Source organism: Erinaceus europaeus, chromosome 4 (assembly GCF_950295315.1).
Source record: "Erinaceus europaeus chromosome 4, mEriEur2.1, whole genome shotgun sequence".
Classification (NCBI taxonomy): Eukaryota; Metazoa; Chordata; class Mammalia; order Eulipotyphla; family Erinaceidae; genus Erinaceus; species Erinaceus europaeus.
The window spans coordinates 21,251,069-21,266,754 of NC_080165.1; the positions used below are offsets into that span (position 1 = coordinate 21,251,069).

The following is a 15,686-nucleotide window of genomic DNA, read 5'->3' on the forward strand; positions in this document are numbered from 1 at the left end:
TGTCGCACGTGTAGAAGTCATGAGAAATGAGTTCAAAGCATTGGTTCTGGAGCTGAGTTCCAAACCACCATGCTCTGAAAGCTCTGAGCCCAGGCAGGGCCCAGGAATCCCCTCTCCTGGTTGCCCCCTCCCCCATGGCTTTTACTGATTGTCCCCTAATGAACTCAGTGCAGACACCAGAGACTCGGGGACAGGAGTTTGGGTTCACCCTCAACTTGTCATCAGGCTGCACAGGGCGGCAGTTGGACCACTGGTAGCCCAGGGAGGGTGGGGTACTGCACCTCAGGAGATGCTGGGCTGCTGCATTATTTAGGTAACAAGGACAGAGGAAAGGCTCAGAGACGCTTCAGTAGAGATGCCGCAGGTGAAACCTGGGTCCTTGGAGGTTTGCAGCCAGCATCTGGGGAGGGCTGAGAGCATAGGTGCTCACAGGATCTCACAGGTGGCACAGTGGAGGTGTTAATCAGGTCCCGGAGGGCCCAGGCAGCTCACACTGTGATACTCCTGCTCTGTGCTCTCTGCTTACATCTCCCTGCCATGGCACATGCTGTTCCCATCACCCAGGATGCTCTTCCTTTCCTTCTTTGCCCACCAAGTTCAAGTCTTGGGTCAGGAACCCTGTTCTGAATAGTCACCTATTTCCACAGTGGTGATGCTCCCATCCTGGCCTCGGTGCTTCTGCTACTCCCATCTAATCACACTGGGCTGCCATCTCCCTCATAAGAAACCTGTCCTCCATGGGGGCAGGAACTGTGCTTACATCATCTCTGTAGCTCCGGGCCCAGCCCAGAACCTAGCAAAGAGGAGCCCAGCTCTGTGGCTGGCGGATGGGTGAATCTGTGAGTGCTTGAGGACATGCAAACACAGATGGGGGTGGTAGGCCAGTTGGTAGAGGAAGGATGAATGACAGAGATGGGTATATGAAAGCGTGGTGGACAGATGATGTGTGTTGAGCAAGTGATAAACAGACATTAGATGAGTGACAGAGAGGCAGATGGACAGACAGGTAGATGACCAGCAGATAATGGGTGTTGTATAGATGGATGCTGCTTGAATATAGACGGGGGAATAAACGGATGGATGGACGGACAGATGGATGGATGGATGGATGAGTGTTAGGGGTAGATGGATCAACTTTTAACTATGGATTATGGATGATGGTGAATTAATGATAGATGAATTGATGGGTGAACGCATAGTGGGTGGATTTGGGCAGGACATATGGATTGTAGGTGGATGGATAGGTGATGGATGGGGGCCAGGTGGTTGTGCATCTGGCTGAGTGCGCATGTGACCATGTGCAAGGACCTGGGTTTGAGCCCTGAGTTCCCACCTGCCGAGGGGAAGCCTCACAAGTGGTGAAGCAGGGCTGCAGGTGTCTATCTCTCTCCCTCTTATCTCCCCTTCTTTTCAATTTATGGCTGTCTTTATCTGATAAATAAATAAATAAAATTATTTTAAAAACTAGAAAAAAAGACAGGTGATGGATAAGCAGAAGATGGATGTAGCAAAGGGGAATGGAAGCTGGTGAGATGAGCAGATGGAGAATTTAAGACGGATGTGAATGGCTGGTTGAATCCATGAAACTATTGATGCTGGATGGGTGGATGGGTGGATGGGTGGATAGGAAAGTGGAGAGCTGGATAGATCTCAGGAAATAACTTGAGCTAAGGTGTATTCTTTTTTATCTTCAGTTCCAATCAGAGGAGCCTGAGGAGCCAGAACCAAGCAGAGACCAAGACCCACTCACCGACCAGAAGCAGGCAGACTCGGTAGCTGGGTCATGGGTATGGGCATATAGGGAGGGGGAAGGAAGAGGAATAAGATTGGAGGGAGATGAGCTCTGAGGGCACCCAGGTCACAGGGGCATCTGTGTACATGGTGGGACCTCGAGAAGAGGAGAGCTGGCTGGCAGAGCCACCTCCTGGCTTGGGGGCCTGGGTGGGTGGGTGATCCTGGGCTCAGAAACCATGCCTCTGCTTCTAACTAACTAGGTTATCCAAAAAGGCCCCGCTCTCTTTCCCTGGATACTTGGGCCATACTTGGAAGTGATGTCTTTGGGTTCTAGAGAGTTGTCCCAGCTGGGAGAAAAGTAGGACTTTCAGGAGCTGAAGGCAGGGGTGCTGCATGCAGCCAGGATGGAGGGCCTCCGGGTTAGGCAGGAAAGATGCGCGCACGCACAGGGTGGGGACCCAGTTGGCTGCCATAAGGCCCAACTGCAGCTGGAGCTCATGTCCTGCTCCACCCTCCCCCGACGTGCCAAACAGATTGTTCTCATCACTCTCAGCCTCGGGAGAGGTGAGGTCACAGCTGAGGGCCTCAGGGACAGTGGGAGGCAGGGACAGACAGGAGAGGGATGCCTAGGGTATTCTTCCCAACTCCTGACTGTGGGCATGGAGTCATCCCAGGTCACACAACCAGCCAGTGGATGAACTCTGGTTGGAACCCAGGGCCCCACCCTGTGCTCACTGCTTCCCCGGACACAATCTCCTGGCTCTATGCTGATTCCCTAGCAGGGTATAGCTGTGTTCTGCTGGTGTGGTGGGCTGTCTTCCTGTGAGTGCCGGGGGGGGGGGGGGGGGAACAGTGCACTAGAGTACTAGAGGCACTTCCAGTTCCTGTGGGGGCTCAGGCACCTCCACTCTTCCTCTTTCTAGGCTATTTCTTCAGACTTCCTGGAGCCTGAGTTGCATGAACAAAGAGGAAATAGCGACACAGGGGTCACCTTTAGTCTCCATAATATGGGCCCATCCCTGTAACCCTGAAAACCTCCCAATGAATCCCAGGAAGCCTGTATAGAATTGATAATGGCCCCATTCATTCATTCATTCATTCACTCACTCACACACAAGTGAACACAGCCTGGAAGTAGAGCATGAGCATGGAGCTCACAGTCCAATGGTCAGGGGTGATTGCAGGAGTTGGGGAGAGCAGTCCTTCCCCCAGTGCCCTCATGGGCCTGTGCCTTGATGCTTTTTGCTCTGCTTCCAAAGACTCTGGGCTCTGGAGAGTTGCGTCAGCTGGGCTGCCGTCCTTCCACCAGCAACCTGCTGTCACATTGGGCTCCAAGTGGGGTGGGGGAGCCCTTGAGGGCTCTGCCCAGGTGGCTATAGAAGTGTGTGACCCATTCCTTTTAAAGGTTAGAAAGTTGGCACATGGGGGAAGACTCAGGATTGGGGGCCACTATGTGACCCTTGGGCTCCAGGCAGTTGCTGCCTTGGGAACAAGGGGCCCAGAGTTTCCACTTCTTCAGACATTTCAAGAGAAAGTGGAAAGAGGTAGTTGGGTGTTGAAACCCTTGATTATTTAACCTGGGAACTTAATTCAAAGTCACTTGAACACCCTGTGGGGATGAACACACCTCTGAGGTCTGCTGTGTCCTCTGGCTGGCCACCTGTGGAAGAGTGCATGTCTCCTAGTGTGTTGGTACTGAGCCTGCAGGGCTGTAATATCCAAACCTCCCAGCATATAGATGAGTTAGCACAGGCAGCCCTGGGAGCAGGGAGACAGAAACTCCAGGCCTTCCAGGTGGGCAGAATAGGCAGGGGAGGCTGCACTCACTGACTCCTCACCCCCCACCCTCTGGGAACTGGAGGCCAACCTGGACCCTGTTTGACAGGCAGACAAGAGGCCAGCGGAGGGCAAGGCTGAGAGCCCATTCAAGGGCCGACTGGTGACCTCATGGCGGATGCCCAGGGACCGTCCCACGCTGTTCAATCCGTACCTGCTGTCTCTGGGGGTCCTCAGGTGGCAAAGGGTAGGCTGGCTCCTGTAGGGTTGGAGGGGAGCGGGTGGGGAGGGAGGAGGTTGGTGTTGGTCAAAGAAGAGAGAGGGACTGTGGTCCAGGAGGTAGTGCAGTGGATAAAGGAGAGGGACCCATTTGGGAAAGGGGAGATATAGGGAGGGGCTCTCTGCTTGTGAGTGGCCTGTCCCACCTCAGTGCCGGGCTGGGGTGAAGGGTGCTGGCATGATTCACACAAATAACGGTTCTCAACCAGCCCCTGAACCAAGGGGAGACAGGCTGGGGCGGTGGGCAGGAAGGGAGGGTCTAGAGGGGCTCTGGGATTGCAGAGTGTGTCTCAGACCTGGGCCCAAGCCAGTTTCATAAACATCTGGCATTACGTAACCAGCCCCTGCCCAGAGAGCCTGTAAACACTTGGGCCTCTGGTTGGGGTTTCCTCAAGGGCAGGGAGGGAGGCAGCTGGGACTTGCTCTCTCCTGTTCCCTTCATGGCCGGAAGAAAGTGGTCTGGTCACCTCCAGGGGGGCACAGGCTAGCTTGTAGGGTCTCTCAGTGTTGGGTTGACTCTTCTGGGCTGTGGGTTGGGCATGAAGGTGGGTGTGGTGGAGACTGTATACCTACTCTATCGACAAAAGGACCCAGGTTCAGGACAAGGTCACACAGCTGGGACTCTGAGGGGCCAGTCTCCTGCTCTTTTTCCTCATTCCTAGATGGATCCACAGCTGCTGCCAAACTCACCAAACCTTTGTTGCCACATCTGTCTAATGGGAAAATATATGGAGACTCAGGGCTGCACAGAGCTGGAGCAACCCGACACTAACTGTGCCATCTAGTTAATAATTTCCTTCTTCCCTGCTGCTCTTTGGGGGTTAAGCCACAAGTGATCAGCCAAACATGGTTATCTGGGTAGGGTGGTAAGGGTGATACCTTTACATTATGGGCGGGAGTTCTTTTATCATATTAACTAAAGGTCACCAACCAGCAAGCTGCAGGTATGGCGGCTGAATCCGAGGTTGTTCACCAGCCATGATTTATGTACTGACGGTATGCTCAGCTCGGACTGCCTTTGAGCCTCACCTCAGGGCATCCTAGGTGTAGCTCTTGCCGCCCAACCCACAGAAGGGGACTGGAGCTGAGAGACACAGAGAGAGAGAGAGAGAGATCAGAGTAGCAGAGGTAAGGTTCAAACGTAGCGCTGGTTGCCCTCAGAGTCAGCCTACTGTGCAGCCTGGTCCCCGGAGCCCTCCCTGTGGCCTTGAAAGTCTCTCCTGGCTCCCCAGATGTGACAGTTGAAGCACGGTGACTTTGCAGCATGTTCTCACCTAAGAACAAGGGAAACAGGAGCTGAGAGAGAACTGCCAGCAGAGCCTCCCAGGCATTATCTTAAGAGGAGCCTCAAACATCTCTCAGGTTGGGTGGTGGAATTCGAGTCAGGAAGCCTGGATGTGGGTCCTGTCTCTGCCCCTAATTTGTACAGTTTCAGGCCACAGTCTTCCTTCTCTGAACTTCACACTGACATTTTCAGTACAATCACAGTTTGAGATTGGAGAGCCCCAAGTTTGGTGGTTCTGGTTAATTCCTGTTCTACCAAGGAAAGAAGCAGAAGGGGTCATTCATCCTTGAACTTGCCTTCATCTGACCAATTTTATTGAGCATGTACTCTGTGCCTGGCTGGCCTCAGAGACACAGACTAAAACACTCCATCGCTGCCCACAAGGATCTCCCAGTCTGGTGAGGACACTGATCAGGCCAGGCACACCAAGCAGGGAGTCCGACAGGGAGTACTGACCGAGGCGCTCCAAACTCTGTGTAGTAGCCTTTTGTACCAGGAGCTTCCTTTGGACAGAGACTTGAAGGGTGAGGAGGAATTTTCTAGGCAAACAAACATGGGGGGAGGGGAAGGAAAGGGGAAGAGAAAGAGTTGGGGCACAGAGGATGGGAGGGAAATGTTTCAGCCATGTCAGAGGACAGCGTGTGCAGTCAGGGCTGTACAAAGGAGCTGGTTTACTTGGGGTGGGGGGTGGGGGGTGGGAGTTCCCGGCAGTGCAGTGTGAGCGCCTAGCATGTAAACTGTGTGTGTGGAATGGCAGAGGGGAGCAGCAGGCCGAGGCCAGGGCCAGGTTTTGATGGGGGCTGACTGCCTGGACAGGAATGCAGAGCTGATCTATTAGTACCAGGGAAGTGCTTTGAAGTACTTTGAGGCGGGGAGTGGTCTGACCCTGGGTTAGGAGTACCAGAGGAGTCCCGGGAAATGAGCAGGGAAGCCAGTTCTGTCAAGTGCCCAGGTCACTTAGCCAGGGACAGTGGCGGTAGGCCAGGTCTTTGATTTCTCACTCTCCTCAAGAATGATTGAGTGAGGTACAGGGGCAGACAAAACTTGCATAGGAACCAGAAGGCCAGTGTCTAGAAGATGAATTTATCTTTGGCCTCAGTTCTCTGGGTGGAGGAAACTCACTCACAGCAGGACATGTTGGGAAAGATGTTCAACTACCTGGCCTCTACCTTGTGAAATGGGTACAGTAGCCATACTTGTGAGAGCAGTAATAATTGAAATGGTAATTTTTCCAGGTACACCACTCCCAGGTTCAGGTAAAGGGTTGTTCTAGGTGCTTTGCATGTATTAGCATTTCTTCAAGCAACCCTATAAGATAATAGCATTATTTCATTTTATTATTTATTTGTTTTTGTTGTTGTTGTTGGATAGGACAGAGAAATCGAGAGAGGAGGGGGAGACAGACGAGGAGTGAAAGACACCTGCAAACCTGCTTCACCGCTTGTGAAGTGACCCCCCTGCAGGTGGGGAGCCGGGGGTTTGAACTGGGATCCTTATGCCCGTCAGTGCGCTTTGCGCCATGTGCGCTTAACCCGCTGTGCTACTGCCCGACCCCCTATTTCATTTTATATAGGGAGGAATTGAGGCACAGAAAGGTCAAGCACCTTGTTTAAATAAGTGTCTTCTGCAACAGACTTCACTAAGATCCCCCTCAGATGAGCTCTGCAGGCAAAAAAACCTTTTCCAACTGCCCACTGTTCTGTGGTGTGAGAAACACGTGTATACACACTCCCCAGAAACTCAAAAAAAGGTTATAAGCCAAGAAAGATCTGCTTGTGAGGAGGGGGCATTTGGAGACAGCCTTAACACTTCACAACTCACTCTGTGCTCGGAATTCCCCCTCTTCTTACTGTGTGACCTTGCACAAGAAAGCTCATCTCTCTGAGCCTTTGTTAGTTGTTTTCTCCATTTTATTGGGGTGGGGGTTTAATAGTTGACGGTACAGCTGCTGACATATGGGGAAATTCCCATTTACCCATGACAGATGTCTGCAAAACACTCGCCCCAACTTAATTCCCCAAAGTCGCGTCCCCACCCATCCTCCTCCCTCTGCCCCCTCCCCAAAGTCCTTTGCTTTAGTGCAATACATCAAACCCAGCTCGTTTTATTTTGTTTTTCCTTTCTGTCTTTGTCTTTTAAGTTCTGTCTGAGTGAGATCATCTGGTACTCATCTTTCTCCTCTTATCTCACTTAACATTATTCCTTCAAGCTCCATCCAAGATGAGGCAAAGATGAGGAATGTTTTCTTCTGTATATTTTGGAGTTTCTGGTCTAATACCCAGGCCTTTGATCCATTTTGATCTGGCTTTAGTGCATGGTATTAAGTGGTGGTGTAATTTCACTTTTCTACTTGTGGTTGTCCAGATTTCCCAGTACCATTTGTTGAAAAGCGCTTACTGTTTTATTCATTATCAAGTTGGGATCTTGTCACCCTGTCAGGCCTGTGATGAGGGAGGACAAAAGTCCATCACACAGGTAGGTGAGCGGGGCTCGCTGGCAGCATGGAATCCACTGAGCTGTTTGTACTGGACGCTCCACCCACGTCTCCAAACCCGGTGCCCCTGTCCCCACAGCTCGGGACTGGGGCGGGCAGCGCCCAGGGGGCCACACCCAGCTGTAACCCTCCACACACCAGCTCCAGCCCGAGTCACCTGCACGACTGGCCCTTCCTTCCTCCCTGCGGCCCACCCCCCTGGCATCCGCCCGCCAGGCTCCTGTCCTCACAGCGCTGCGCCGCAGGCCCCGCCCCGCGCCCGGGCCGCGTTCCCATTGGCCCACCAGCGCCCCCCCGCCTAGTGTTTGTCCCGGCTTCCCGGCCTCCCATTGGCCCACCAGGGTCCTCCCAGGAAGTTTGAAAAAAAAAAAAGTTTTATGGGCGGATGGAAGGGGCCGGGGCTGCTCCGGAGAAGGGCTGGGCTGCAGCGGCGGCGGCGGCGGCGGCGGGCGGCCGAGAGGGGCGGCGGCGGGAGTCCCGCGCCGCGGAGCCGGGCCTGAGGGCCGCTTGCACCTTCCTGCCTCCTGCTCCCGCCGCCCCGGGGCGCCGCCATGACGGTGAGTGCCCCCCGGGGGCTGGCCCTCGGCGCCCCGGCCCCCATTCGAAGGGAGCCGCTCCCTTTCTGGGAAGCCCCCTCCTCACTTCCCCGGGCGAGCCGGGGTCTCGGCCGGAAGACCGTGCAGCCCCTGCGGCGCGGACACGCAGCCCTGCCGCACCTTCCCCAGCCCTCTCCCCGCCTCTCTGGGGGCCAGGAGCCCGGGCGCCCCCGAGGTCGAGGGAACTCCCAGTCCCGGCCGTCCTCTCGGCGCTTGGCGGAAGGACCGGGCGGCCCTTCCCCAGCTCCCCAGCGGCGTGATGACCGCGCCTCACCTCCCCGGAGCTCCAGACCCTCGGGGGCGCCACAGCGCTGGGCGGAGCGGAGGTGGGGCTGTCCCGGGGCCGAGGTCGTGCTCACCTCCCAGGCTCCAGCGGCTGGCGCTGACCCCGGCTGGGGAAGGCTGCGCACCCATCTGGGCGCCGGCCGGAGGTTGGGTGGGCGGGCAGGGGCCGCCCTGACCCACCCAGCCTTGGAGTCCACGCTGGGACTCTGGAAGCAGCCGAATACCACGTTCTGCCCGGCAGGCTGCTGCTCAGCGCCGGCGGCGCTGGGGCCTGGGTGGGGCCGTGTGGGGGACACTTTGGCTGCGGATCTGTCTGTCTGTCTTCCTCTTGGAGGTGAGCGCTCTGCGGGGCGCTGTCAGTCACTACCTGTGCCTCGGTGATCCTGAGTCCACTGTTATCCCCAGTAGATAAATCGAGATTGGGGAGGAGTGCTGTGCTGACTGACCCTAGTGTGTAAGGGGAGGAGTGGCCCTTTTCCGGGGCAGATAATCGTCTACCTGGTCTGCTGGAAACGAGCAATTCAGGGTTTCTGCTTTTGGTTTCTGATCCGTATCTAAGGAGGTTCTGACAGTCTGAAAGTGGGGCAAGGTGTGGATTCACATGTCCACTGTCCCTTCTTTTAAATTTTATTTATTTTTTAAAATAATTTTTTATATTTACTTATTCCCTTTTGTTGCCCTTGTTTTATTGTTGTAGTTATTACTGTTATTGATGTCCTTGTTGTTGGATAGGACAGAGAAATGGAGAGAGGAGGGGAAGACGGGGAGAGAAAGACACACCTGCCGAGCTACTTCACAGCTTGTGAAGCGAGCGACTCCCCTGCAGGTGGGGAGCCAGGGGCTCGAACCGGGATCCTTACACCGTTCCTTGTGTTTAGCGCCAGGTGCACTTAACCCGCTGTGCTACCACCCGACTCCCTGTCCCTTCTTGGGAGACCCCAGAGGTGTAGCCTGGGCTGCTGTGGGCACGCCTCTGTGCCTGTGATGTTCTGGCGGCCGCCTGGATTTCCTCAGCTTCTGCACATCCTGCCACCTTCCTGCTGGCCCTTCCTGTCGTCACCAGCCTCCCCTCCCTCCCTGTGTCAGGGAACAGAGAGGGATATGGGGCAGGGTTGGGGGTGGAGTGAGGCAGTGTCCCGGGCACCCCCACCCCTCCCAGGCCAGGGGGAGGTGATTGCATTTGCCTGCTGTGTACTTGTCAGGCTGTGAAGTGGGTACTTTGACAAGGCCAGCTCTGATTCTTCCAGACAGATGATAACCCCCACCTCATGGTTGAAGACACTGAGGTAGAAAAGCTGCACTCAGTGACACAGCTGAGCCCTGGCTGAGTCCACTTGCGTCCAGGGCTGGCGGGGTTTTCTCTCTGGTTTGAGATAAGAAATATACACAGTTGCCTTTCTTGGGGAAGCACATACTGAACTAGCAGTAAGGCTGCTAGAGGTGGGGTGGGGTGGGGTGGGGTGTAGGAGGGCCAGCATATCCCTGCTGGCAGGAGAGGGCTTCCGGGAGCAGAGGCCTGCTGTGATTCTCGGTGTTTGTTGGGTGGAGAGGGGCTGGGCAGAGTGTGCAGTGTGGACAAAGTCGGGTGGGCATCTTTGTGAAATGCTGAGTATTCCGCAGGACTTGGGAAGGAGATCCCTAAAAGCCAGGGAAAGGGGCTCAGGCTTCAGCTAAGGGTACTGGGGAGCCATGAAAGGTTGAGCAGAGAGGCAGCTCCCAGTTACCTTGCTGGGCTCGTCTCGGCCAACACACTAACAGACTTGAGTCTGCTATGTCTTCCTTCCTCCTTTTCCCTTGCCAGCTCCCACCCCTGAGGTCAGGGATTTGTTCAGAGTAAGTGACAAAGGTACTGTGAATGGGAAGATGCTTAGAGACTTCAGGAGGCCAGGCCTGGAGTCAGTGTCCATTCTCTCCTTTTGCTTGGCCCCAGAGGCTCCTTCCCCAGCCACTGCCAGGCATCAAATTATATACTTGTTCACTTGTTTATTCAGTCTGTCTCTCTCTTTCCTGAATCTATCAGGAAAGGGGCCACACCTCTTACTCACAGCTGGTTTTCTGACCTAAAACAGTACCTGGTGCTTAAAGAGACAAAAAAAACAAAACAAACCAAAACAAAAAAAACTTAGGGGCCAGGAGATATCTTACCTGGCAGAGCACACACTTAGCCAAGGTCACGCACTGGAGTTTGAGTGTTCAGCCACCACATGGGAGCATCATGCAGAGGAAGGAAGCTTTAAGCTTCACAGGTGGTGGAGCAGTGCTGTGGTCTCTCCTCTGTCTCGCACTCTACCCAGTGAACAAAAAAGAATCATTAGGATTCTTCCAGGAGTGAAGGTATGACTCGTGTAAGCATGAAACCCCCAGAAAAACCCATTGTGATAAAAAGAAAAACCATCTGTAAACATTTCCTGGGAGCTGGAGGGGGCATGTCCCTACTTGAGTTGCGTCTAGTCTAGTGTCTAAGGATAAGTAAGTGGCCTCAGGATAATCATGGGTGCAGAGGTCTCTGGGGTGGGCACAAGGGCAAAGAAGGGGTCGCCGGTGTGTCCAAGTCTCAGACTTGGCAGTTAAGCTGGGTATTGATGCCTGAGTGGGGTTTGCCCGGTCAACGAGGATGCAGCCTTGTGCTTCAAGGAGAGGGTGCAGCCCTGGCTTGTAGTCGCTCTGTGCTGGCAAGTGGAGGACCCTAGTGGGGCTTGAGGGCAGGCTCCTCCCAGACTGGGAAAGGGTGGGTTGAGGCTTTTGTGTCCTTCTTAGGCAGCTGGACTTTGCTTTGAAGCTGTCCCTGTGTTCTGAGCAAGCCCATGCACTCCCCCCATGCCTTGAGGGGACCGGACTATCTGAGCCTGCAGGGGGCATGCTGGCTGGGTGGGTATGCCATGTTTGCCCAGACAGCAGAAAACTGTTAGCAGACCTCTGGGCCTGGGTGGGGTTCCCAGGCCATCAAAGCCCCCTCCCCCCTTTTAGAATGCGCACAGAGCTGTTGAGGAACTAGCCAGCCTGAGGCCCTGGGTTTGGTTCCCAGAACCGTGGGTGCCAGAGTGCTGCTCCTCTTTCACTCCCTCCCCCATGCTCTCTTTTGCAAAAGAATTCAGTCCTTTTTCTTTTTAAGATAATATTTTACTGAATTTTATATTTTTTTAATTTATTTTCCCTTTTGTTGCCTTTGTTTTTTATTGTTGTTATTGATGTTGTGGTTGTTGGATAGGACAGAGAGAAATGGTGAGAGGAGGGGAAGACAGAGGGGGAGAGAAAGATAGACACCTGCAGACCTGCTTCACCGCCTGTGAAGCGACTCCCCTGCAGGTGGGGAGCCGGGGGCTAGAACCCGGATCCTTATGCCGGTCCTTGTGCTTCATGCCACGTGCTTTTAACCCGCTGCACTACCGCCCGACTCCTTTTCTTTCCTTCTTTCTTTCTTTCTTTCTTTTTTAAATTTCTTTTGGATAGAGGCAGAGAAAAATGAGGTTGGGGGGATAGAAAAGGAAAAAGACAGAGAGACACCTGCAGCCCTGCTTCACATTCATGAAGCTTTCCCTCTGCAGGGACCAGAGGCTTGAACCAGGAGCACATGACTAGGTGCACCACCAACTGGCCCCATTGACTCTGTTTTCTTTCTTCTTCTTCCTCCTCCTCTTCTCCTTCTCCTCCCTCTTCCTCTCCCTCTCCCTCTCCCTCTCCCTCTCCCTCTCCCTCTCCCTCTCCTTCTCCTTCTCTTTATTTTTCTTCTTATTGCCTCCAGGGTTATTGCTAGGGCTTCATGCTGGTACTACAAATCTACTGTTCCTGAGGGCCATTTTTTCTTTTCTTTTTTTCTTTTACTGGATAGATCAGAGAGAAATTGAGAGGGTAGGGGGAGAAAGAGACACCTGCAGACCCGCTTCACCATTTGTGAAGTGACCTCCCTGCAGGTGGAGAACCAGAGGCTCAAACCAGGATCCTTGCACCGGTCCTTGCACTTCACACTATGTGCACTTAACCTGGTGTGCCACCACCCAGCCCCCCAATAATTCAGTCTTTAAAAATTAGTAAGTAAAATGCATGTCAGACAGGTAGAGCACATACTTTGTATATGTGAGACTCTGGGTTTGATGCCAGCACCCAACACTAAGTAAATAAAAATAAAGATGAACATGGGGCAGGTCCAAGTCCCAGAACCACAATAAAATGAAAATACACATTGGCAGCCTGTCATCTCTCCCCAGCGCCACTGAGTGTCTGTCTCCACAATGTTGGTTCATCTCCAAAAGCTCCAGGGAGGGCAGGTGACCCCCCCCCCCATCTTTTTGTCACACTAGGCAGCCAGGGTGCAGGCTGGGAGGTGACTAAAGAAAGCCACCAGGGGGAGTCGGGCGGTAGCACAGCAGGTTAAGCGCAGGTGGCACAAAGCCCAAGGACTGGTGTAAGGATCCCGGTTCGAGCCCCCGGCTCCCCACCTTCAGGGGAGTCACTTCACAGGCGGTGAAGCAGGTCTGCAGGTGTCTGTCTTTCTCTCCCCCTCTCTGTGTTCCCCTCCTCTCTCCATTTCTCTCTGTCCTATCCGACAGTGATAACAACAACTACAATAAAACAAGGGCAACAAAAGGGAATAAATAAATAAATATTAAAAATAAAAGTAAAGGAAAGAAAGAAGGCTAGCCACCCTGGCTCCACTCCTAGGCAGCCGGGCCGCTCCGGCACTCACGCTGGAGAGACCCTCAGCTTTGGGGAGCACATGGCTTGTCTCCAGGCTTGTGGTGGCACCAGCTGTTCAGCCTTCCTGGGACTCTCCCTGGGTCTGTGTTTCCATGCCAGCTCCATGGGCACTCCCAGAAAACACGGCCCCCCTAGGGCCAGTGGGGGACACTGCCCCCTAAAGCGCAGGAGTATAGGCCAGAGAGGAAGAGGAAGGTTGATGTTCAGAAGTACGTTTCCCCTCCAACCTGCTGTCACCACACCAGGACCTGGGTCTGAATGCAGGTGGACCCGTGTGATGTGGTGGCCCGTGCAAGCGGATCCTGGAGGCAGGTGGTAGCCCAGAGTGGTCTTCAGTTTCAGCTTAGGGCCACCTGGAATACAGACAGTGAGAGCACAGCTCTGGGAGTCCCTCCTGGGACAGAAGGTCTCTGAGCCCCGGGGCCCAGGGCCACGGCTGGGAAGTCATGCTGCAGGCCAGGCTCCTCTTCCACCTGAGGAAGCAGGGACCAGGGCTCCCTGGGAGGAGGGTAGGTCAAGGGAGGCAGCCGGAGCAGGAGGCTCGGGTTTCCAGCTGCCAGTCTGGCCTCCCCACCACTGAGCCATGCAACCTCCATGCAACCAGACACCTCTGTTGGTGAGGCTTCGAAGTGGGTGCTGATAGGTGGGCCCCAAGCCATGGCAACAGGTGGTCACCTCCTCCCTGCTTGTGGCTGGCCTGGCCTGCTCTTCTTCCTGCCAGGGAAGGAGCTGAGACTCTGCAGAGAGCCCAGGAGAGAGAGAGGGAGAAGGAGAGGGAGAGAGAGAGAGGCTGAGACTCAAGACTCCCCCAGTTGACAAGGAAGGTGGTAGCTGGTGCTCACCAGCTGGGAATGGTCAGAGAAGATGCCCAGATGACCAGCTTCTTCCTTCAGGACTAGAAGTGGGGGTGCACCCAGCTCTTAGCCCCCTCCCCTACCCCCGTGGAACATGCTGCAGCTGGGAGCACCCAGGCCCCGGGGCCGTGCCCCCCTGGGCAGCACCTGGCAGGTAGGGTTTTCAGGACTGAGGTGCCATTTTCTTGGCTCTTCCTGAGCTCTGGGGGGAGGGGCAGAAGATCTCAGACCCCACCCCATGCCTGGCTCTATCTTTCAGGGTCTCCAGAAGATGAGACCAGGGTAGGGGTGGTTGAAGTGGAGAAGGCTGGGAGGTACTTCCTGGTCGATCCTCTGGATAGTGGCTCAGTCCCCATCTCCCACCACTTACGCCACCCCTCCACCTTCCCCACCCATCATGCTCAGCTGCTCTAGGTGCTCTCTGGATGTGGGGCCCCTGGATCCTCACAGCAGGAGGGGCGGTGGTCAGCAGTCTGTGTGGTTACGCCAGTCACCAGGCTCTCCCTCTTGACTTGTGGGGAGGGGGCATGGCTGTCTTAGACAGTCTGCCTTCTCTTCTCACAGGATTGAGGGACAAGATGGGGGCAGCCCCCCTTCTTCCTCAGAACCAGTTGGACCCCTGCCGGGCCTAACTCACCTGCCTTCTCCTCTTCCCATAGCCCGATCTGCTCAACTTTAAGAAGGGATGGATGTCAATCTTGGATGAGCCCGGAGAGGTAAGGCTGGGCGCCGGGCTGTCGGTCGGCTTTTGCTGCGCAGTGCCTTGGGAGTATGTTGGGGCAGCCCAGAAGGGAGAGCTATTTCCCTGGCCTGGGTGAGGTGTGGGGGCTGGTGACCCCAAGTGAAGGGAGTGTCCGCTGGCTATGGGGGTGGGGCAGAGACCCCAATCACATTCGCCTCCTAAAGCAGTTTGCAGTCCAGTCTTCAGGGATGGAGACCACTGTGCCCCAGCCCGTTAAGCACCAGCAGTGCAAGCAGCCCACCTCCTGTCACTGGGAGTCCCTGGCCCTCCCACCAAGGGGGTGCCAAGGGGCTGGGGTGGCAGGAGTCCCAGAGCTCCTCTAGTCTGAGACATGAATAGACTCCGAAGCCATCAGGGCCCGGGTGTTCCCCACCCCCCCAGTTTTCTCTGGTCTTAGTAAGCACAGCTGTGCAGTGGGTACAGTGGCAGCGTCAGGTGTGCCCCACGTGCCCTGGGTCCTGGGTACCTGCGAGGCCTTGGCAAATGACCCTTTTTTCCCCCTCTAATGTGTCCATTCTTAGAGCCAGGAAGGACAGTGACCTTTCACTGGCTCTGCCTTTCCAGTGCCAGGCTGAAAGCTGGAGCTGGCTTCCTGCCCACCCAGCTGGGATGGGGCCACCTCCCCGCCCCCACCCTACATGCGCCTGTGGCTGGGCCCCAAGCCAAGGGGATCTCATTGTGTTTCCTACCCACGCGCTTTCTTCCCTTCAGCCCACAGCCTGCCCTTCTCCAGCTCCTCTGGTGGCCATGCTCCAGGCTCACACAAGGCCTGGCACCCTGCCGGTGACCCCTGCAGGCCTCCCCACCCAGAGTCTCAGGAGGGCAGAGATTAGGGGCCCCACCCAGGCCTGGCTGTTACTCATCCTCTTTCGAAGGGTTTTGGAATGTCCAAGCTGGCTGAGCCTGGGCTTCCAGCCAGCCCAAGCCCCTGCTTCACAGACTGGAG

At 55.1% G+C, this 15,686-nt stretch overlaps 1 protein-coding gene across 2 annotated transcripts in view; it reads left to right on the top strand.

Moving 5' to 3' along the window:
- Positions 1-15,686, top strand: part of TRIOBP (TRIO and F-actin binding protein) — an 83,704-nt gene that overhangs the window by 34,646 nt on the left and 33,372 nt on the right. The window contains exons 8-9 of one of the 2 annotated variants that reach the window (XM_060188954.1): positions 1,695-1,772; positions 14,658-14,714. In XM_060188954.1, coding sequence (XP_060044937.1) covers positions 1,695-1,772; positions 14,658-14,714 — 135 coding nt within the window. Of the gene's footprint in view, positions 1-1,694; positions 1,773-7,945; positions 8,126-14,657; positions 14,715-15,686 lie in introns of those variants that run through there. The other variant, XM_016186539.2, reaches the window with a different exon arrangement.